The 21,624-nt window shown below is 56.9% G+C and overlaps 3 protein-coding genes across 3 annotated transcripts; all 3 read left to right on the plus strand.

Moving 5' to 3' along the window:
• The first annotated feature begins 9,381 nt into the window (after positions 1-9,381).
• STMN1 (stathmin 1) lies at positions 9,382-13,524 on the plus strand. Its single transcript, XM_066335516.1, has 5 exons — positions 9,382-9,444; positions 10,882-10,952; positions 11,679-11,851; positions 12,601-12,792; positions 13,012-13,524. The coding sequence occupies exons 2-5, from the start codon at positions 10,940-10,942 to the stop codon at positions 13,078-13,080; spliced, it is 447 nt and encodes a 148-aa protein (XP_066191613.1). The 5' UTR covers positions 9,382-9,444; positions 10,882-10,939; the 3' UTR covers positions 13,081-13,524.
• A 2,743-nt stretch (positions 13,525-16,267) lies between these two features.
• On the plus strand, positions 16,268-18,631 carry PAQR7 (progestin and adipoQ receptor family member 7). The gene has a single exon (XM_066335102.1). It carries the CDS (start codon positions 17,408-17,410, stop codon positions 18,437-18,439), a length of 1,032 nt encoding a protein of 343 aa, XP_066191199.1. The 5' UTR covers positions 16,268-17,407; the 3' UTR covers positions 18,440-18,631.
• An 806-nt stretch (positions 18,632-19,437) lies between these two features.
• LOC136371353 (aurora kinase A- and ninein-interacting protein-like) lies at positions 19,438-21,606 on the plus strand. Its single transcript, XM_066335426.1, has 3 exons — positions 19,438-19,532; positions 19,974-20,094; positions 20,482-21,606. The coding sequence occupies exons 1-3, from the start codon at positions 19,443-19,445 to the stop codon at positions 21,168-21,170; spliced, it is 900 nt and encodes a 299-aa protein (XP_066191523.1). The 5' UTR covers positions 19,438-19,442; the 3' UTR covers positions 21,171-21,606.
• Positions 21,607-21,624: the final 18 nt, after the last annotated feature.

Here is a 21,624-nt window from a genome sequence, read left to right on the forward strand (position 1 = left end):
TCATCCCTACATCATCCCCACATTATCCCCACATCATCCCCACATCAGCCCCACATCATCCCACATCATCCCCACATCATCCCCACATCATCCCCACATCCCACAGCCCCACATCATCCCCACATCATCCCCATATCCCCACATCCCACAGCCCCACATCATCCCCACATCATCCCACATCATCCCCACATCATCCCCACATCATCCCCACATCATCCCCACATCATCCCCACATCATCCCTACATCATCCCCACATCATCCCCACATCATCCCCACATCACACAGCCCCACATCCCTCATCTCCCATCCCCACATCCCACAGCCCCACATCATCCCCACATCTGAGCACCCAGTGGGCTGGGGCTGGGGACTGCAGGGGACTATCCCTGAGCACAGGGGACATCCCTGAGCAAAGGGGACACTCCTCAGCACAAGGGACATCCCTCGGCACAAGAGACAATCCCTGAGCACAGGGGACATCCCCCATCCCCACATCATCCCCACATCTCCCATCTCCACATCCCACATCCCACAGCCCCACATCATCCCCACATCCCACATCCCCCCCCTCAGCCCCCTGGAGTTGCTCTGCTGGCCCTGGGCAGGGGCAGGGCAGGGGCTGGAGTTGCTCTGCAGGTCCTGAGGCGATTCCCAGCGCAGCACGGGGCTCTGCAGTGTCCTGGGCTGCTGCAGGCTGCCTGGGCCACCCCGGGGGTTCTGGTGGCAGAGAGCAGCAGGAAAAGGTTATCCCAGCACAGGATCTCTGCCTCCAGCTGCCCACACAGTGGTCAGGGTTGGAATGTGAACTCTGGGCTCTGACACCCCGAATTCCAGCGGGGTTTTGTTCCTCGGGGATGTGGGAAGGAAACACTGACCCCGTTCCTTTGGGGGGGTCAGCCCAGGGAGCCCCCAGCTGCAGGATGGCAGCCCCAAGGGGTGTTCTCTTCCAGCCAGGCCTTCTGCCCTGCTCTGACATTCAAACCTTTAAAAATTAAAAAAAAAGAAAAAAAAATCCTTTAAAAATTTAAAAAAAAAAAAACAAAAAAAAAACCCACCAACCAAACAAAAAAAAAAAAAAAAAAAAACCAAAACCAAAAACCAAACCAAACCAAACAAAACAAAACAAAAAAACCACCAAACCAGCATCCCGACCTCAAACAAACCCAACGGCGCTGCCCATTGATATTCCCCTCACAGCTGGCCTTGTAGCGTGGCTGGGGTATGAATGGACACATTCCTTTTCCCACCAAAGCTTCCCACTCCTGGAGCTGAAATCCCCCAGTGTCAGCACAGCTCCAGCTCCTCACATCTCACAGTTTGCTGCCCTCTCCTTCCTGGGAGCCTCCCACAGGGCACATCCCTGCAGAAAGCCCAAATTTCCAGCTCCAGCCCTCGCTGCCATCCACAGAAAACCTCATTTGCTCGATTGGAGCTTCCCTGTTGATTTAATTAATGCAAATCCAGACACGTGTTAAACCTCCTTGTAATTACTGTAAGGCTCTCGTGGTTTTTGTTGGGTATTTTATTTTTTTCCCCTTTTCCTTGTGTTTTAAGGAAACCAGTGAGGCCTGGGTTCACAGGAGCCCGTGGGGGTTCAGGGCCCTTCCAGCTGAGGCCAGTGGAGCTCTGGGGGCTCAGTGCCCAGCCCCAAAGAGCAGCCTGGCCACTGGTGCAGTGCTCCCAAAGCCCAGCAGCACCTCCTTGGGCAGAACTCCCTCCATCCCTTGGATTGGTGACGATTCACTCGCTCTCAAGTTGGGTTTTTTCCACTGGAAAAAAATCACAACTTTGCTCTGGGTGAGATACCAAACAGGGGAAAAAAATAAAAAAAAACCACAAGTTTCTTGTTGTCTGAAGTGAATTTTTGATCCTCTCCTCCCTCAGCTGAGCAGCCTGGATGCTCCCAGTCACGAGGGACTCAGCTCCACATTTAAATCTTCCCAAGTTCCTCCCACGCTGGACCCCGGGGCAGGACAGACCGTGGGGATCTGGAGCTGCAGGCTCAGAGTCCTCCCCATTCCCTGCCCTCCAAAACACCCCACCGCGGCCCAGGGGGCTCCTGTGCCCCCAGCCTGCAGCACCCCAGGGATTTGTGAGGCATAAATGGGTTTTTCCAGCAGTTTTCCCTCCGTGGCAGAAGCCCCATTTGGGGCTGGAGCCGTCTCTGGCCAGCCCAGGGCTGATTCCTGAATAAACAGGGGGAAAAAAGGGCTGAGGAGAGAAACTGGGGGAGAGAAGGGGCTCTGTGAGTGTCTCTGCTCTGAAAAAGCCACTGACAGATTGAAATGATGCAGTTTGGGCCGGCTCCAGCTTTCCCCCGTGTTGGGAAGGCTGAGCTCAGCTCCTGCCTCTCCTCTCGGTGGGATGGAAAGTGAGGAGCTGGGTGAGCAGGAGACCCCAGCTCCTCCTTTTTTAACCCTTCAGCTCATATTTCCACCCCAAAACGCGGTGCTGAGACCCTCAGCAGCCCTCTCTGGGTGACACCAGAGCCCCCAAACCCGTTCAGACTGTCTCATCCCTCTGACAACATTCACCACACAACGCCTTGGCTGGGGGTTGTTTTTTATTGTTATTTATTTTTTAATTGAATTAAAACAAAGCCCTTGTGTGGCCCATCACACGAGGGTGCCTCTCAGGGTGTTGATTTTGGCGTGGAGCAGCAGATTGCTGGTTGACTGGACAAAAGATGGATGTTTTTTCCAGCAGAAAGGCTGGCTTTGTCTGTTCTCCCGGCCACAGTGGAGGATGTGTCAGGTTCTTTTGTCTTTTAATTTATATATTGATCTATCATGGGCTCAAATTAATAGCAAGGGAAAAAAAAAAAGGGGATTAAAAAGCACGAGGCAAATGTTAAGTGCAGGTGCTGTTTCTGTGCTGGTATTGCTGAGATGCCAGGGGAAGGGAGCAGGAATTAACCCATTTAATGTGGAATTGTCACTGGAGACAGACACAGGATCAAAAATGGGGAAATCTGAAGTCCAAAAATCCAGAAACCCCCAGCCCAGACTCATCTCCTTGGCTCACAAATCCTTGGGAAGGGACCCCCAGTGTCTGATGGATCCCAGCCATAAACACCTCCAGATATTCCACGGAAAAATCAGCCGTGGCTGTTCCTCTGGCTTCTCCCGCACCCCCTGGGTGTGAGGATGGGGGAACACACCAAAATTCTGCCTTTTGGCCACGACTTCAGCCTCGTGCTGTGAGTCTGCAGGAGCCAGGGCCCTGAGAGCTGCAGATCCACCTGTTCCCCAGGCAGGAGAAATCCTGAAAAACCAAACACTTTCCATGTGACTGAGCACTGATTTTGCCAGGGAAACTGCTCTGATTTCAGGGGAAAATTCATATTCCCGGGACCTCTGCGCCGAGAATGATTTTCACACTTGCCCTTGGTGGGTCGGGCTCAGGGCTGTCACAAGCCCGTTCATTTCGTTGATTTGATCTCGGGGGAAGTCTTTTTCCTTTAAGAGGATTTCCACCCCTCAACTCCTCCCCTCGTGACACTTCCAAGCCACATTTTGTCTCGAAAGGGTGGGAGTATTTTTAACCGTATCACGCCAGGGAAGTATTAATAGCACAATGAGCCCCTGCTGGAGCTGAATCCGTATTTTAAACCCAAGCAACTAATTAGGAGCTGGGGAATAATTAGTGCTACACCCGGCTTTTCTTCAGCTTCTCCCCCCTCCCCACACCCCTTCCCATGTTCAAAGCTCCACGGCAAATGTCTGTGCTGGAATGTTCTGCGGCTGTTGAATATTTTACAGCCCCTCCGTGCGTTGCCATTCCATGTGCTTGTCACAATCCCGGCTGCCCCTGACACTCCGGGAATGCGACTGGAGCCTGGAAAGATGGAAAAAGCCCGAGTCCCGGTGCTCCCGCGGCAGCACCAGGGTTATTTCGGAGCCCTCGGCAGGGAGATGCTCCAGCGCTGCCGGGAATAGCGCAGGAGCTCCAGATGGAAATGCAAATCTGCCGGCTCGGGCTGGGAACACGGCGGGAGGAGCGGGGAGAGCTCCGGGATGGCTCCAAAAGTGTTTATGGACACGGGAATGGGGAGAGCTCCGGGATGATTCCAAAGTGTTTATGGACACGGGAATGGGGAGAGCTCCGGGATGGCTCCAAAGTGTTTGTGGACACGGGAATGGGGAGAGCTCCGGGATGATTCCAGAAGTGTTTATGGACACGGGAATGGGGAGAGCTCCGGGATGATTCCAAAAGTGTTTATGGACACGGGAATGGGGAGAGCTCCGGGATGGCTCCAAAGTGTTTATGGACACGGGAATGGGGAGAGGCGGCGGCCGCAGGGAGCTGGGCTGGGCTCAGGGAGGAGGGAACGGCTGTAGGGATGGGAATGGGGATAATGGGAGTGGGGATAATGGGAGTGGGGATAATGGGAGTGGGAACAGGGATGGGGATGGGGATAAGGATAGGAATAGGAATAGGAACGGGGATGGGAATGGGAATAATGGGAATGGGGATGGGAATAATGGGAGTGGGGATGGGAATAATGGGAATGGGGATGGGAATGGGGATGGGAATAGGGATGGGAACGGGAATAATGGGAATGGGAATAGGAACAGGGATGGGGATGGGGATAGGGATGGGAGTGGGAATGGACATGGGGATGGGAACGGGAACAGGAATGGGAATAATGGCACTGGGAACGGGAGCAGGAACGGGAACAGGAATAGGAACGGGAATGAGAATAATGGCAGTGGGGATGGAATGGGAACGGGAACAGGAACAGGGATGGGAACAGGAATAGGAATAATGGCAATGGGAACGGGCACGGGAACAGGAATGGGAACAGGAATGGGAACAGGGCCGGGGACGGGAGTGTCCTGCGGGATGTGCTGTGCAGAGCAGAGCCCTGGCGGGGCCACACCCGCCGCGGGAGCGCCGCTGGGGTGAACCCTGGGCTCTCTAAGAATAGTCGGGCTTGTGCTGGAGCCTTCCCCTCGGGCCTGCCTCTCCCCAGCCATCTGTTCCCCAGAAACTTGTGGAATTCGTGTGGCTGAGCTGGGCGCCGTGTCTCCGGGAGGGGCGGCTGGGGAGAGCTCCAGGCAGGGCTTTGGGGCTGCAAATCCTCCTTTTCCTGGGAATTCAAGGGTGGAAAGCATCCCCGGGCAGGCTGGGAAGGGAACTGTGCTGTCCCCAGCCCGGGCTGGGTCAAGGGCAGGTCTGCTGAGGGCAGAGAGCAGAACCTGCGGCACTGGGGATGAAGCTTCTTGTGCTTCTCGACCTTATTTCAGGGCCCTTTCTGAGTGTTTGGGTATTTCTGAGGAGGAAAACTGTGTTCCTGCTGCCTCTGTCTTTATTTCGTTAGGATTTTACATCCTTCTTGTGCTGCAGAGCCTCGTCACCCCCATCCCCACAGGGTTTGGGTGTCCTGGGAAGGGGTGAATGTGACATTTCAGGGCTCTGTTGCCCCAATATCAAAGCGATTAATTGATATTTCCATCCCTGTCGCTGCAGGCGCAGTCACCATCTGTGCTCAGCGCTTTAACTCGTCTCGTTTAAGGCAGGAATTAACAGATTTCGAGTGAATTTCTCGAAAAAAAAAAACCACCCCACAACCTGTCTGATCCACCAAAAAAATTCAATTATTTCCAACAGCGCGTTGGGAGGTGCAAATTTATTCCGAAGGGAACGTTTTCTTAATGGTGTTTTTCAGCATAAATATAGTACCAGTCTGAACACCTCCGGTAAACAAATATCAATGACCTGGAAGGTTCCTGCCCGTGGAAACGCTTTCATTGTGAGGGAGACACTCCCTAAAAATCTTGGTTTGTTCTTCAGTTCCACAGGCTGCCTTTGGATTAAAACGTGGTTTTATCTGAAGATCAAGACTTTTTAAGGTTGGAAAAAGCCTCGGAGATGACAGAGTGGATTGAAAGAGATCTTGTAGCCCTTCCCTACCTCTGAGCTCCTTTTAAAATGCTGCTTCTTCCAGCAGGATGGTCATTAAACCTCTCAAAGTGATCCACTGGGGTCAGATCATACACTGGATTTCTAGTTTTAAAATAAACTCGGCTAATTCAGGGCTGTTGCAGGTATCACTAACCAAGGTGCTCTAAAACATCCTCTGATTAACAAACAAACTGTCAGTCCCTCCACCACCACCACCGCTGCTTGAGACTGGCAATTTAACACTCAGAAACCACATTTTCTTATTGGAGATTAAATATTTTTGCAAGTTAAAAGAGCTGCCGTGGGCTGAGTTGTCACCTAATTATGTCAGTCTCTTTGTGGGGTGTTTTGATAAGCACATCAGAGCCGAGGCTTTAATCTTTGGGCTAAATCTGATCACGTCATCATCACGTCCCAAATTCACACCCAGCAGGAGCCCTCCGCTGAGAGCTGGATTTTGGTGTTTCACCCAGAGCAGCCTGGGCTGGAGCCGAGGGGCCTCAGCTTTGGGTTTTTGGGGCTCCCAGGGGCACGGGGGACACGGTTGGAAGTGGGCGCTGTTGTTGGATTCTCCATAGCCACTGGTCATATTCCCAATTTTCAGAGCCTTTGTCCTTTCTGCTCCGGGAATGTCTCCTGCAAAGGTCCTGCTGGGATCCTTTATTTCCCTCAAAAGGCAGAAATTCAGCTGGCAAAAATTCATTCTGATGTTAAATTTGGGGCTGGAGACGGCGTTTGTCTTCTCCAACCTGTTTTGGGGCTAAATGTGACGTTTTGGAGGATGTTTCTGCCACTGCTGCTGCTGCTCTTTTAGTGGTAAAACTGGAATTAAATAAAAAAAATAAAATAAAAAAGGTTTTGTTGGTGATAAGGAATCCAGTAGATAAAAACTACCACAGCCACATGCTGAGGAGGGAAGAGTCTGTTTGGAACCGCAGTAAATGTGTCAATAAACACAAATCAAATGCAAATTAAATAAAAGCTTTTCATACACTCCATTCTCCTCGAGATCAGACGAAAATAAATGCCACATAAACAAACGGGGTTTATGAAACGCTCCAAAAATAAAACCACTCTGGCAAACAAGGCCAAAAAAAATGAGATTGTCTCCGTGTCTTTCCACCTGCTGGGAGCTCCTGTGCCTCTCTGTGTCACATCAGGGCTCAGAGGTTTTGGTTCCAGTCAAAGGCAGCGGTGGCAGGTGGTGCAAACGGCTCGGGGAAAAGCCTCATCCTAAAAGACAGGGCATGGAAAATGCCAGAGGAAAATGAGAGCACATCCCAAATCCTCTTCCCGGCTCTGTCAATAAGTTTCCTCTTTCATAACAGATTTCTCACCCAAAGGAAATGTTTTTGGCTTTTAAGCCAATCTGCAAAGGAAGGTGAGCTACAGTCAGGTTTTCTTTTTATTTTTTTTCCTTTTTTTCCTTTTTTTTCCCCCAGAAAATCAGCTGAGAAGAGCTGGCGTGACTCGTAGCTTTCTCTCAGCCTTGCATCTCTCCTTCAAAGGCAGTAAAGGAAATCTCCTGCTCCTCTCCCCGGGGCTGAGCACTGACTCCGGGCCCTCACACAGGTACAGGACCAAAAACCCCGAGCCCAGGAACCGTCATCTCCTCTGGGAAATCCGGGGATCATCCCAGGATAAACCCACTGATTTGACTCAAAAGCATTAATATTAAAGCCTCCAACACACTGTTGGGCTGCACTGGTGATAATTAATAAATGATCAAGAGCAACACAGGCTGGTGGCAGGGGCTCTTGGCTGCTTTGTCTCCCCGCAGCGTTTCATCCAAGCGCTCAAGATGTTTCCTCGGGAAACGTGTTCTCCCCGGGATGGAGCTGCCAGGGAGGACCCCAAAGGGCCAAGCAGCAGCCTCAGGTTTCAGATCCCAAACCCGGGGTCCCCTCAGTCCCACAGAAAGGTTTTTGCCACGCAGCTGGAAAATGGCTCTCCCCGTGCCCACTCCGGCAGAAGCCTCTCCCAATTCTCGCAGCTCGGCGGCTGGATGTGGTTTCCATGGAAATAGACGTCAGATCAGCAAAAAACAGGGCCAGTGTTTAAAATAATCTCTGTTTTGAAAAGCTTCCTGCCTTTCTGTCACAATATTAACCTTCCACAAGGTAGGATTCCTCTCTTTTTGGTGCAGAATCCTGGGGTTTAGGAGGGTGCACGGTGAAGGGGGGTCCCAGAAAAGGCCTTTTTTTTTGGGATTGAGGGTGTGGAGGCTGCTGGGCTGGGGCTGGAGTGGAGGATTTTGTTGTGTGTCCATCTGCCTTTTGTGTGGATTGACTGTTGGTGTGGCCGAGGCACGGGAATTGCAGGGGATTCATTTGTGTGGGACACGTGGACACACAGTGAATTTGTTGGAGGCACCTTTGGGAGCGAGGCACTTCCCTGGGGCTGGCAGTGGCCATGTCCTGGGGAGGGGAACGCTCCCAGGGCAGATCCGTGCAGAGCCACCTGCTCATTCCATGGAATCTGCACAAATTGGGTTGTTTCTGGATGTGCTTGAGCTGTCCTAAAGGAGAGGGTGGCCTGGCCCCAAAGACACCACGGGGCTGTCCTGTGGGGGCTGTGACCCTGAGACCACCAAAGGGACTCAATGGCCATCGTGATGATGACCAGGAGCCCTGAAATTATCGTGGCCCTGAGGTGGCCATGACCTTTACATAGGTGACCCTGTCTCTGAGGTGACCAAGGTCTCAAGGCAAGTGGCTCTGAGGCGACCATGGATCTGGGGTGACCGTGATCTTGTGGTGACCATGGCCAGGAGGTGACTGTGGCCAGGAGGTGACCATAGCTCTGGGTGACCATGGCCATGAATTGATGGTGGCTCTGGGTGACCGTGGTTCTGGGTGACCATGGCCAGGAGATGACCATGGCCATGAACTGACTGTGGCTCTGGGTGACCATGGCCATGAATTGATTGTGGCTCTGGGTGACCATGGCTCTGGGTGATCATGGCCAGGAGGTGACCGTGGCTCTGGGTGACCGTGGTTCTGGGTGACCATGGCTCTGGGTGACTGTGGCTCTGGGTGACCATGGCCAGGAGGTGGCCGCAGCTCTGCTCCTCCCAGCCAGAGCTCCCGTCCCGCCATTCCCCTGTCAGGCCGCACGCCCCTCACCCCAGCCCCAGCCCTGATGCCCCAGCGCTCCCCACCGCAGGGGTCAGACACAAAGGGAGCCGCAGCAGCTCCGGGGGCCGGGGCGGGACCCCAGCGAGGGCTCCGGGGGCCGGGGGTCGCTGTGGCCCGTCGCGGTTCGGGCCCGCAGTCCCGGGCCAAGCGCGGGGGCCGCCGCCCCCGGCCGGGGCGAACTACAACTCCCGGCGTGCCCCGCGCGGCCGGGGGCGGGGGGGGCCGCTCGTGAGGGGTGGGCGCGAGCCCCCCTCAGCCCCCCCCCCCCGGCGGGCGGCACGTGCCGGCGGGCTCGGCCAATCGGGGCGGGGCGGGGCGGGTCACGTGCCTTTGTTTGGCGCTTTTGTGCGCGGCGGGGCGGGCGCGAGCGGAGTGTGGCCGGAGCGGCGGCGCGGGCAGGTGGGTGCGCGGCGGGGCCGCTGCGAGGGCAGCGGGTACGGGCCGGGCCGCGGCCGCCCCTCGGCCCGCGCCCTCCGCATCTCGAGAAGGCAGAGGGAGAACGGGGGGGATTGTGGGTGCTTCACGGGTACCCGGCGCCCCGTTGGTGCGGGCGGCGGAGGGGTCCCCGGGGTGGATGTCAAGGTGAGGGGGGGCTGCGCGGCGCTCCGCGGGCGCTCGGGGCGGAGGTCGCTTTTGTCCCCGCTCGCGGGCATCGCGTCGCCGCCCGGTTTCGTAGCGTCGCGGTGACAAAGGGAAGGGAGACAATGGGGGGGATTCCTCGTACGCGTCCCCGTTCCCCCCGCGCCCCGATCGCTGAGGGGAAGGGGGTGTCCATTGTCCCTCAGCGAGGGGCGACGCCCTCCCCGCGGCAGCGGCGCCCCCTCCCCTCCCCGCCATTGTTAGTTAGTGGGGAAGGGGCGGTATCCGGGCGGCCGCGCCCCGACGCCATCGAGCCGTGGGGGTCCTGTCGGGGCGCCCTGTCCCCGTGTCGCTGCCCGGCGCTCCCCGTCCCCTTGGCCCCTGCGGGGCTGAGGCGGGGGGGGGGCGGCCCCGCACCTGAGGCGGGGGGCGGCAGGTGCCCGGATGTTGGCGCTGGCCCCGCCCCCTCCCTCGAGCCCCCTCGCGCGGGCGCGCGCGCGCTCTCCCCGGCGGTTTGAATTCGGTGCGGTTGGAGGGGCGGGGGCGGGCCGGGGGCGGGGCCTCCGCTGGCGCCTGGGCGGGGATTGGCTGCGGGCGCCGGGGGGCGGGGCTGGGGGCGTGGTCTTCGCTCCGCGCCCCGGCCCCGCCCGGCCCCTGCAGCGGCGCCCCTTCAAACCCCCCCCAAAAAACCTTTTTTTCTTTTTTTTTTTTAACGGTTTCTAGAGCTCCTTCTGCCATTTTTTAACGACGCCCCGTTTTCACGAGGTACCCTGGGCGGTGTGCGCCCTCGCTGTCTGCCGCGGTGTGAAGCATCTGACTTGAGCTGCGCAATTAAAACTGAATTTTAAATGAGCTCGGTTGCGCACATTTCAGATCCTTCGGGAGTAGCAGGAATCCTGGCTGTGCTGTCCTGTGATGCGTCATTTTTTTATTCAGCGAGCTTTTATATGGGTGTGAGAGCAGTGAGGTCCCCGTAGCTCTGGTAAAACGAGGGTCTTTGTTCGAGTACCTTAAGGTGGAATAAAACAGATTGAAAATGCTCGAGCATCACACCGATCCTGCAACGCCAGTAATTCCATAACCTCTCCGGTATTCCCAGCACTGTCCATCAGCTCCACAAAACGCTGGAATCACTGACTGCAGTGACCTACCTTGCCTGCCTTTTGTTCAGCAGCTCTGATTCTGTTTAGCAGTTTTTATTAGAGGGAGCAGGATCCCTGTGCTGGCTGTTGAAAGGCACATCTCTTTGTTACCTAGGAACCCACCTGACTGACCTTCTCCCAGGCTTGGCTTCTGGACTCTTATTTTCTTGGCCATGGCTACTTCTGGTAGGTAGAATTTTGTGTTCAATCTTCTCGTGTCTTTTTTTTTTTTTAATCATTATTTTTTTGTTGCCCCCTAATTTCCTCGGGAATAACTGAAAACCCGAATCTAGTGAAATAAGCTGCTGTCACCAGGCTTTTCCTCCCGTCTTGGGTGAGGCTGTTGAAGCTGGGTGGTTGTGAAAACACCCCAAAAGAGGAGTCTGGCAGCAGATGGGCTTCAGCTCCCTGCAGCCATCTGCTCCCTCGGCAGAGCTGCTGTCACTGAGACATCTCGGGGACCACGAGGCTGCAGCTGACACCGTGCAGGGCTGGGGGAGACAGCCCTGCCTCCACATTTCTCTAAAAACTTCTGGGGTTTTTTTTTTCAGTTCTTGGCTCTCTCAGGTTCCAGGTAAATACCTGGAAATTCATCCTCGGGTTTGTCACTGGAGACAGAATGATTTTTTTTTGTTTGTTTTGAGCTAATGAACTCGTTTTCACCGTTTGGGATGTTGAAGGCTAAATTAAAACATCAGGTGCTTGGGTGATGTAGGATCCAGGAAGGATTGCAAAGGGAATTTCCCCGTTTTTGATCAGTATTGCTGTGCTAAAAAACAGAATTCCTGTCTTGGATGCCCTTGCTCAGGGAACTTCGTGGTGCTGAATTTTGGAAAGCTGCTTTTCGTGTCACCTGAGCCTGGTCCTGCATAAACCCCTCCTTTTTTGTGGCTTTTTCCCCTCTGTTCCCAGACATCCAGGTGAAGGAGCTGGAGAAGCGAGCCTCTGGGCAGGCCTTTGAGCTGATCCTCAGCCCCCGCTCGAAAGAGGCCGTGCCAGAGTTCCCTCTGTCCCCCCCAAAGAAGAAGGATGTGTCCTTGGAAGAGATCCAGAAGAAGTTGGAAGCGGCAGAGGAGAGACGCAAGGTAAACCTGGAGCAGCTGAAGTGAGCTCTGCTCCACCAGCTTTAGAGGGGTTTGGGGCTCTTTTCATTTGTTCCTTGGGATTTTTGTGGGAATTGAATATTAATGGGACTTATTAATGAAATCCCTGGGGCTCTTATGAAGCTTCATGGTCATGGTTTTGATTCCAAAGAGATTTTCTGAAGAAAAGCCGGGAGGAAACGTAGCTGAGAGGGGCAGCTCTTTCAGGAAGAAGCTGTTTTTCTTGTCTTTTAACACCAGAACAAGATGAATTTTCTCCTAGAAAACGCAGCAGTGAATCTGTAATGAGAAGTTGGGGAATAAATTGTCTGACTGATGAAAGATGTGGCTGGGGCTGCAGCCTGGAGCTCTTGAGGGTGGTGAGGCTTTGATTGAAGTGAGCCTGACCTGAATCTCAGTGATTCACCCCTCTGAGAAGGGAGGATCTTGAAGGAAAGTTCCATCAGTGTTAACATCAAAAAAGAAAAAAACAACCCCGTGTTCCCTGTCCAGAAAGATCCCATTTAACAGGATTTGCAAGTACTGGCAGACACTGAGCTTTGCAGGTAGAGCTGGTGGCCAGATGCAGCTTCTGTGGGTGGCTGGGGGGAGCCCCAGGAGCCGTGTCCTGCAGCACCGAGCTCCTTTGGCAGCAGAAAAACACCAAAAAGGCACAAAAAAGACACAACCCCCTGTGAGGAGCGGGGCAGGTTCCCCTGCTGTGCCCTCACAGCCCAGCCCTGTCTCTCCAGTCCCACGAGGCTGAGGTGCTGAAGCAGCTGGCCGAGAAGCGGGAGCACGAGAAGGAGGTGCTGCAGAAAGCCATCGAGGAGAACAACAACTTCAGCAAAATGGCAGAGGAGAAGCTGACCCACAAAATGGAAGCCAACAAAGAGAACCGTGAGGCACAAATGGCCGCCAAGCTGGAGCGCTTGAGGGAGAAGGTGGGTGGGGAGCCCCGGGACAGGGAGGAGGGAGAGCAGAACTCCCCAAAAACCATCCCCACTCCAGGAGGAGGGCTGGGGATGGAGTCTGCAGAAGGCTTTGTGGGATTGCAGCTCTGTGGGAGGGGCGGATGGAGCTGGGGCAGCTCCACCCTGGAGCCCCTCGGTGCTGTGGGAGCCTTTCCCTGGGTGTCACAGCTTCCTGCTGCTGTTTTTCAGGACAAGCACGTGGAAGAGGTGCGAAAGAACAAAGAAGGCAAAGACCCCGGCGAGGCCGAGACCGACTGACTCCGCTCTGGAAACTGACTGTCCCCCTCCTCCCAAGATCCAAAGACTGTACTGGCCAGTGGTTTTATCTTTGGTTTTGGTTCGGTTATATATATAATTTTTTTTTTTAAGTTTCTTAGAAACTGATGTAGAACTGTAAAATTAGATCCAAACTGTACACTCGCTTTGGGGGCTAGAGGGGAGACCTTCCATGTGTCACTTTTCTAAAGTGTTGTCTTTCCAGTGTAGCTTTTTCTTCTTGTTGCATCCTTTTCTACGCCAGTGCACTCGCTCCTGGGTTGATGGCGAGTACTGTATCAGCTCTGTAAGACCTTTGTGCAAGGAATCTGTAGTAACTGTTCCATGCTGAATATCTGTTACACTTCAAACAAAAATCTCTGACTGTTCAGTCTGCTAAAATACTGCTGTAACCGAGTGACTCAATAAAGCTGCACAGTGCTGTTATCCCACGTTCCTTCCTCAGGAGCCCAGGGCGGGGTGGATGGAGAGGGCTGGGCACTGCCACTGTGCCCCGGAGCCTGGCATTGTCCTGCTGGGACAATGGGGGCTCTGTGTGACACCTCAGCCCTGGCAGCTGGGGCTGTTTGTGTGTTACACCTCCCTGTGCTGGGACATCCCCACAAACGGCCCTTGTTCCTCGGGGCTGAGGGGGAACAGCGGCTCCTGCTCGCTGCTGGGAGGTGGGGCTGCCCCAGGGAGTCATTTTGGTGTCACCCAGATGTGCCGGGGTGGAACAGCACCTGCCCCAGCCTGGGCTGCTTCCTTCTGGGCTGGGGAACTGGGCGGGTCTCTGAGGGAAGAGGGTTTTTTGGTGGATTTGGAACAAAATCTGTGTTGCCCCTTCCCCTGGGGGTGGCCACCGGTACTGGGGCTGTGAGCGGGCACCTCCCCAAACGCTGTCAGCGCCCCGTGGAGGTGACACTGGTGACACTGCTCTGTCCTTCCTCTCTCCCTGGTCCTGGCTGGGCTCCCGGGGTTTGCAGTTCAGCCCCTCACCCGGAGCACCCGAGGATGGAGCAGCCCCAGCGCTGTGGGGTTTGTAAGGCTCGGGGAGTCGTGGCCACGTGCCTGTGGTGGGATGTTGAAGGAGCCTCAGCTCGGGAAGCTTTTCCCGTGTCGCGGCGGCCGCTGCCGAGCTCTTCCCACCCCGGAGCTGCTGCGGGACAGCGGGACACAGCCCTGGGAAGTGCACGGTCCCTTCCCGGAGGGGTTCCCAGCGTTGGGATGTGCTCGGCTCCAGGTAGGAGAGTCTGTGCTGCTCCCTGCTGGGGAGCGATGGGGCGGCTCTGGGCCTGCGGGCGGTTCCTGCGACAGCGCCAGCGGTGGGGAACGAGAGGGCACGGGCTGGGGCCGGGCTGTGCCCGGTGTGGGGTCAGGGGCTCTGTGCCCCGTGTGGGGTCACAGTCTGTCCCAGTGTGGGGTCAGGGGCTCTGTGCCCAGTGTGGGGTCACAGTCTGTCCCAGTGTGGGGCCAGGGGCTCTGTGCCCAGTGTGGGGTCAGACTGTCCCGCTGTGGGGTCACAGTTTGTCCCAGTGTGGGGTCAGGGGCTCTGTGCCCAGTGTGGGGTCAGGCTCTGTGCCCGGTGTGGGGTCGCAGTCTGTCCCAGTGTGGGGTCGCAGTCTGTCCCAGTGTGGGGCCACAGTCTGTGCCCAGTGTGGGGTCAGGGGCTCTGTGCCCAGTGTGGGGTCAGGCTCTGCCCGGCGCCCTGAGCGCAGGAAAACGGGGCTGAATTTTGAAACAAAGCTTGGAGAGCGCCCAGGAGAGGGGCTGAACACCCGGCACAGCCCGATGGAGGCTGGAGGGAGCCCTGGAGCAGCTCCCCGGTACAAAACGAGGCACAGTCAGCAATGAAAACCCCGATCTTCATTTTCATGTCGTTACCTGCTGAGGAAAGAGTGCCCCAAATGCCGTGTGGGGTTTTTTCCCCTCTCTCCAAACGCGGGGGAGGAGAATGGCAGCTCTGCCAAACCCCAAATGGCGCTGGAGCCCAAATCGATGCTAAATGCGAGCTTTGGGCTTGCCAGAGCTGTCAGAGCTCGGCTCGGGGCCTTCTGTTCCTCCTCCTCCTCCTGCTGCTGCTGCTCCACGTGTGTGCCGAGCTCTGGGGGCTCTCGGGGAGGGGACAGCGGGGACCTCGGAGCGGGCCGAGGGAGGGGAGTGATGGGGGCAGGAAAACACGGCTCGGGATCCCTCTGGGCTGCAAACAGATCCTTAAAAATCATTTTAAAAAAAAGAGAAGGAAAAAAAAAAAAAAAAAAAAAAGAGGCTCCCCAGCTTTTTCCACCTGCGGCAGGAGGGACAGAGGGACGCGGAGCCGGCTCGGGGCAGCGAAGGGAGGAGCAGGGCTCGGGGCTGCGGGCGGCCAGGGGGGTCCCGGGGTCACCAGGAGGAGAAAGGAACCAAAGCCCTGCTCATCCCCACCCTCGGGGGGAACATCCCAGCGGAGAGAGAACCATCCCGGGCTGCCCGGGAGGTTTGGCAGGGCCGGAGCTGCTGCTCGGAGCGGGGGCTCAGGTGGATCAGGGGCTGATCCCAGCTCCGGGCAACCCGCGGGGGTTTGGGAACGAAAACTGCCGAGGCTTTGGGAGGCTCTGGGAGGCTCTGGGAGGCTTTGGGAGGCTCTGGGAGGCCGGGTGGTTTTGGGTGCCGCTGTGTGGCAGGAGTAAGCAGGGATGTAAACAGCCGGGGGCGAGTCTTTATCATCACAGAAAAATTCAGCGGGAGGGGTGGAAGCAGCCGGGCAAAGGAAACGCTGCGGAGGAAACGCCAGGCGGTTAGAGCAGCGTTACCGACAGCTCGTGGGGAAGAGGAGGGTGCTATTATTTGCAGTAGGACGAGGCAGATGAAGGATTTCCAGGATGCGCTCCCGTCATAGCGGAGCGTTGCACAAGGCTCGGGTGGCTGGGAAGAGCTCGGCGAATTAAATCCTGCTCCGACAAGTTTTGGAGCAGTTGGAGTAAACACCGCTCCCTTTCCTGCCTCGTGCTTGGCTGCTCCCGACACGGCATCTCCCGGAGGAGAGCCGGGGCCGCCTTTCCCGCAGGAATTTCTCTTCTGGAGCCGGAGCCGAGCCCCGTCCCCGGCACCTGGAGGCGCTGAGGCAAGTTCTGCTGCCGCTGTTTGCTCCTGAGCCGCCCCAGGAATTCAGGTCAAAGCGGCTGAATTTGGGAGGTTCTGCTTTTGCCCCGGCTCGGGTCAGAGCAGGAAGAGGCTCGGGGTGAACTTTTCCTGGCAGCCCCGGAAAGCCGCAGCTTTTGGGGAGGGTTTTGGGGGCCAGGGTCGGCTCGGGATCGCCCTTTGGGAGGTGCTGCCCCGGCCGCGGGCGCTGTTTGGGATGTGAGGCCCCTCTGACCGGGCCAGGTGGGCAAAGGGCGTGTGGGAGGGAAACCCAGCAGCCAAAAGCCTGTTTGTTTCTGTGTCTGTGCCCCCTGGAGTCAGGCAGGAATGAGTTACAGGCTGACTTTGATGAGGAAATTACAGTTTTTTAAAGCAAACAGTCCCATCCCCACCTCCCCCCGTTCCCAAACTTTGAAGAACTTTTCCTGTCCCTGAAATGAGGGCACTTGCCAGGGGTTGAGGCCATAGATCAGCACCAGAGCTGGATGTGAATCAGGTTTTCTTCAGGACTTGTCTGAGCAAGAGCAGGTAAAGCTGGGGGAGAATCTCGTTTGGGGCATGTTCTGTTGGGGAAGTTTTTATAAAAAAGGCTGAACAGCCTGAGCTGGCAGGGCTGCCTTTATCTGGGTAAGGACAGCAGCTTCCAAAACGTAAATATGGAAATTCCTGCTCACCAAGATTACTCTGCTGGACCTCAGCGGTGAGACAGGATGAACTCACCTGGGCCACGCTTTGGGAAGCTTCTTGGGAAATCAGGAGCTGGAAGGAGGAGGTAAAACTCCAAACACAGCAGCTGCAGCCTCTGTTACTTGTGGGTATTTGTAAGGACAGACACTGCAAACAGTTTACAGGAGGGGCAGTCTGGAGTGGGAGGTTTGTTTAGGATGCTTGGTTTGTTTAGCAGTTCCCAAACCGCCGGGAAGGGGCTGAGCCAGGCACTGATGTGTCCTGGGGTGTTCATTATTGGCCTTTCACCCCAGACTCGTGTCCTCGGGGCTCCCCACAGGGCACAGGCACCTCAGCACTTCTTACATCTCCCTTCTACCGCTGCTGCTGGGGATTCTACGGGGAGGAAACCCCAAGCAGAGCATTTTAACCTAAAAATCAAACATAAAAACGTTGATTTTGCTGTTAAACCCCCCCAGTAAACCTCACAGCCAAACTCCCTCTCGTCCCCAAAGGTGACTTTGTGCAGCGAGGAGCCCTCACCATGGCCACGGCGGTGCTGGGGAGGCTCAGCCAGCTCTTCCTCAACGTCAGGCAGCTGGGCCAGCTGCTGGGGCCGCTGTCCCCGGGCACGGTGAGCAGCTCCGAGGTGCCACCCGTGTTCTGGAAGCCTTACATCCACGGTGGCTACCGGCCCGTGCGCCAGACCTGGCGCTATTACTTCTCCACGCTCTTCCAGCAGCACAACGAGGCCATCAACGTGTGGACCCACCTGGGGGCCGCCCTGGTGCTGCTGCTGCGCTTCCAGCGCCTCTGGCAGCGCGTGGACTTCGGGCAGGACGAGCACGCCCGGCCCCTGCTCATCATCCTGGCCGCCTCCATCACCTACCTGAGCTTCAGCAGCCTGGCCCACCTGCTGCAGGCCAAGTCGGAGTTCTGGCACTACAGCTTCTTCTTCATGGACTACGTGGGGGTGGCCGTGTACCAGTACGGCAGCGCCCTGGGTCACTTCTACTACGCCATCGAGCCGGGCTGGCACCGGCGTGTCCACAGCTTCTTCCTGCCCCTGGCGGCGGCGCTGGCCTGGCTGTCCTGTGCCGGTTCCTGCTACGCCAAATTCCGCTTCCACCCGGCGTGCCCGCTGCCCGGCCGGCTGTGCCAGGAGCTGCCCTCGGGGCTGGCGTACCTGCTGGACATCAGCCCCGTCATCCACCGCATCTGCAGCGCCGCGCGGCCCGACCCCGCCCTGCTCTACCACAAGTGCCAGGTGCTCTTCTTCCTCCTGGGCGCCTTCTTCTTCTCCCACCCCTACCCCGAGAAGTGGTTCCCCGGCAAGTGTCACTTCTTCGGGCAGAGCCACCAGATCTTCCACGTGTTCCTGGTGCTGTGCACGCTGGCGCAGATCGAGGCCGTGGTGCTGGACTACGAGTCCAGGAGGGAGATCTACTCCTCGCTCCAGGAGGGCCTGGCTCACGACTTCTCTGCCCTCTTCCTGGTCACTGTCACCTGCTCTGTCCTCACCGCCACCTACATGGCCCAGAGGGTGAAGAACAAGCTGCGCCTCAAGGAGGAGTAAAGAAGAAGTGAGCTCAGCCCAAATCCTGCCCCGAGCCTCCAGATGCTGCTTCGTGAACTGTCACTCAGCAAGTGCTTTCCCTAGGGCATGAAAGAGATGCTTTTTATGCTTTTTTAATCCAGTGTAAGTTCCAGCTTGCTCACGGAACGGTACAGGGGTTCCGTTCAGCTCTGAATAAAGAGTTGGAAGAGTGTTTTGTGTGCCCTGGTGTGCTGGGGAAGGCTCTGGGGAGCTGCCAGGGCCCCCAGCGTGAGGTAAGGAGAGGCCATCTGGCCTGTGTTACACTCTAAACCATGGCAACAGACCAAGGCGAGGTGGTTTAAACCACTACGGTGACAAGTTAATTTAATATCACTTCAGGCCCCTCCATTAGGGCTGAGGGAGTTGTTCAGAGCTGTCCGAGCAGTGTCAGGCTCTGTCCTTTATCCGCGGGCGCAGGATGGGCACAGCCCTGGCCCCGAAGGTGCGCGGAGGGGAGCGGTTGATGCGCTGGGGAGCCCCAGGGCTGGATCAGGGCTGGGAACAGCCGCTGCTGGCCCGAGGTGGGTTCAGGGGGAAATGTCACCGCCCCGGCCTGTCACAGCCCCGGCCTGTCACAGCCCCGGCCTGTCACAGCTCCGGCCTGTCACAGGTCCGGCCTGTCCCCGCCCAGCGCCGCCATCGCTCCCGCTGCTGCTCTGAGGCGGCCGCGCCCCACCGCCCCTTATATGGGCAGGCGGAATGGGCGTGGTCTCATTGCATATATAATCAGCCCCGCCCCTCAGCTCCCATTGGTCAGTTCCCGCGAGGGGCGCGTGCGCAGTGCGCGCTGGGGGCGGGGCCGGCGCGAGCGGGAAACCGGCACCGGGAAAAACTGGGACCGGAACCGGGAATCAAAGCCGGGAGCGGGGAAAAACTGGAACCGGGAATAAACACCGGGAGCGGGAAAAACCGGAACCGGGAATAAACACCGGGAGCGGGAAAAAACCGGAACCGGGAATCCAACCGGGAGCGGGGCCCCGGGATGAGGCGGCGGCGCGGGGGCGGCCCGGGCCCGGCCGAGGCCTGCGGGGTCTGGCTGGACACGGCCGAGCTGAAGCGGGGCCCGGCGCGGGTGAGGCGGCGGGAGCGGGGCCGGTCCGTGCGGGGAAGGGAAGGCTGAGATGGATCCCATCAGTCCATAAAATAACCCCGGGGGCTGTCACAGGACGGTGCCACACTCCCTTCAGTGGTGACAGTGACAGTGACAGGACAAAGAGCCACGGCCGTAAAATAAAACACAAGTTCCACCTCCGCACGAGGAAGAACTTTCCATAAGGCCCAGGGAGGGCTGGAGTGTCCCCACGTGGGGACATCCCAAACCCACCCGAGGTGTTCCTGTGTCCCCTGCCCCAGGTGACCCTGGCCTGGGACATCCCCAGAGGTCCCTCCAACCCCAACAATTCTGGAATTTCCAGCCCAAATGCTGCTGCATAACGAAGCAGCTGTGGCACAGCTCTGAAGAGGGGCAGAGGTGGGTTTATATTGAATATTTTTCACCTGTTTCTTCCCGCAGCCCCTCGGTGCCAAGGTCAGAGCACCCACCCGAATTCCTGAGAGGAAACAGAGCGCGGTGCTGCTCCCACAGCCTGGCCCCAGGCAAAGCACCATCCCCACCTTCTTCAGAGCCCACAGAGGTACCCGGGGCCCATCTCTCCTCTTGGCTGCTTTGCTGGGCAGAAAAGCTCATTTTTGGGTGCAGAGGGTAAAGGAAGGAGGAGCTGGCTAGTATTGGGAACTTGGATTTTTTATGAAATAGTTTCAGAGGCAAATGTGGGACTTGGTGCCTCTGTCAGGCCAGGACACTTCCCCTGGGGGTTCTCAGGGGGGTTTTTGGTAACTTTGAGCAGCTGAAGGTGCAGCTGTGACCCAGCCCAGAGCTCTGGGAGCTGTTCCAGGGGGCCTCTGCAGCAGCAGGGGATCACTGTGGGCTGGTGGCACTGCTGGGGACAGGCCTGAGGGACACACAGGGGACAGCAGGGATGCTCTGGGGGCTGCTTTCACCACATCCCTGTTGTTTTCAGATGAAAGGGACAAAGAAAACGCCAGGCCGACTCCCTGCACCCCAAAGAAAGACTGTAAGGACTCAGGGGCTCCTCTGGCTGCCTGTCCTGTGAAGATCCTGGCCTTGCCACCGCTGGAAGAGCCCCCTGGAGCTGAGCAGGGGCTGCAGGGCACATCCCAGGCATGGAAAACACCCGTGGAAAACAAGGAAAACAAGGAAAACACCTCCCTGGAGCTCCAGGTGGAGTCTGGGAGGCAGAGCAGAGCCTCCCCTGGGGCTGGGAAGGATTCCTGGTGCTGCAGCTCCTCCCAGGGCTCGGAGCAGGGCAGGATCACCCCTCACAGGAACAAATCCCGGCTATTTCCTGGAGAAACGGCCTCAGGGAGCAGGAAACCACAGCCCTGCAGCAGAGGCAGTCCCGGGGTGGGTCCTGCTGGGGCTGAGAACACAAACCCTGCCCCAGGGGCTGTCCCCAGAGGGGTCTGCTGCTCTCCCCAGAGCCCAGGGCCAGCTCAGCCCCTCCGAGAGCTGAGCCTGGGGGCATCCTGCAGGGAACTCTTCTGCCAGGACTCCCAGGGGAACAGGGTCATTGCCCACAGGGACTGGGAGCAGCTGGAGCAGCTGGAACAGCTGGAACAGCTGGAGCTGGGCTCTGAGGACCTGTTCACACAGGACTCGGAGGGGAACAGGGTCATTAAACACTGGTGAGTGACCCAGCCTGGCTCTGGGGAGCTGAACCCCAGCACCTCTTTGTTCTCTGAAACGTTGCTTTGATCCAAATAAAAGCCTGGAGTTTGTTTTTTAGTGGTTTGGTCGTTTCAGAGCCTGTCCTGCCCAAAGGCTGCACATTCCCAGAGCAGGGACTGCTGACAGCTCCATCTCCACAGGCAGGCCCCCAAATCCACCAAAAATCCACCAAAAATCCACCAAATCCTGGTGCAGAGGAGCCTTGTGGGGATCACATCCTCCAGGGGCTCTGGGAGAGGAGGAGCTCTCTCTAAAACTGGTAATTCTTAAATCTTCTCTCTGCCACCAGTCTCTTCTCTCGCTGGGGACGATGATTTAATTCTTCAAGGAAATCAAGGTGGATTAAACAAGCCCCTGGCACCTGAATATCTGAGATTCCACCTCCCCCAGCCCCACCCCGACCCCATCAATAACC

Source organism: Sylvia atricapilla, chromosome 24, assembly GCF_009819655.1.
Source record: "Sylvia atricapilla isolate bSylAtr1 chromosome 24, bSylAtr1.pri, whole genome shotgun sequence".
NCBI classification, from domain to species: domain Eukaryota; kingdom Metazoa; phylum Chordata; class Aves; order Passeriformes; family Sylviidae; genus Sylvia; species Sylvia atricapilla.

What these genes read in the sequence shown, in the direction of transcription:
- LOC136371353 (XM_066335426.1), top strand. Translation starts at nt 19,443, where the DNA reads ATGAGGCGGCGGCGCGGGGGCGGCCCGGGCCCGGCCGAGGCCTGCGGG. An exon ending in TGAAGCGGGGCCCGGCGCGG is followed by an intron (nt 19,533 to 19,973) that starts GTGAGGCGGCGG and finishes TTCTTCCCGCAG; the next exon opens with CCCCTCGGTGCCAAGGTCAG. An exon ending in CTTCTTCAGAGCCCACAGAG is followed by an intron (nt 20,095 to 20,481) that starts GTACCCGGGGCC and finishes TGTTGTTTTCAG; the next exon opens with ATGAAAGGGACAAAGAAAAC.
- PAQR7 (XM_066335102.1), top strand. Translation starts at nt 17,408, where the DNA reads ATGGCCACGGCGGTGCTGGGGAGGCTCAGCCAGCTCTTCCTCAACGTC.
- STMN1 (XM_066335516.1), top strand. An exon ending in CGGCAGAGGAGAGACGCAAG is followed by an intron (nt 11,852 to 12,600) that starts GTAAACCTGGAG and finishes CTGTCTCTCCAG; the next exon opens with TCCCACGAGGCTGAGGTGCT. An exon ending in TGGAGCGCTTGAGGGAGAAG is followed by an intron (nt 12,793 to 13,011) that starts GTGGGTGGGGAG and finishes GCTGTTTTTCAG; the next exon opens with GACAAGCACGTGGAAGAGGT.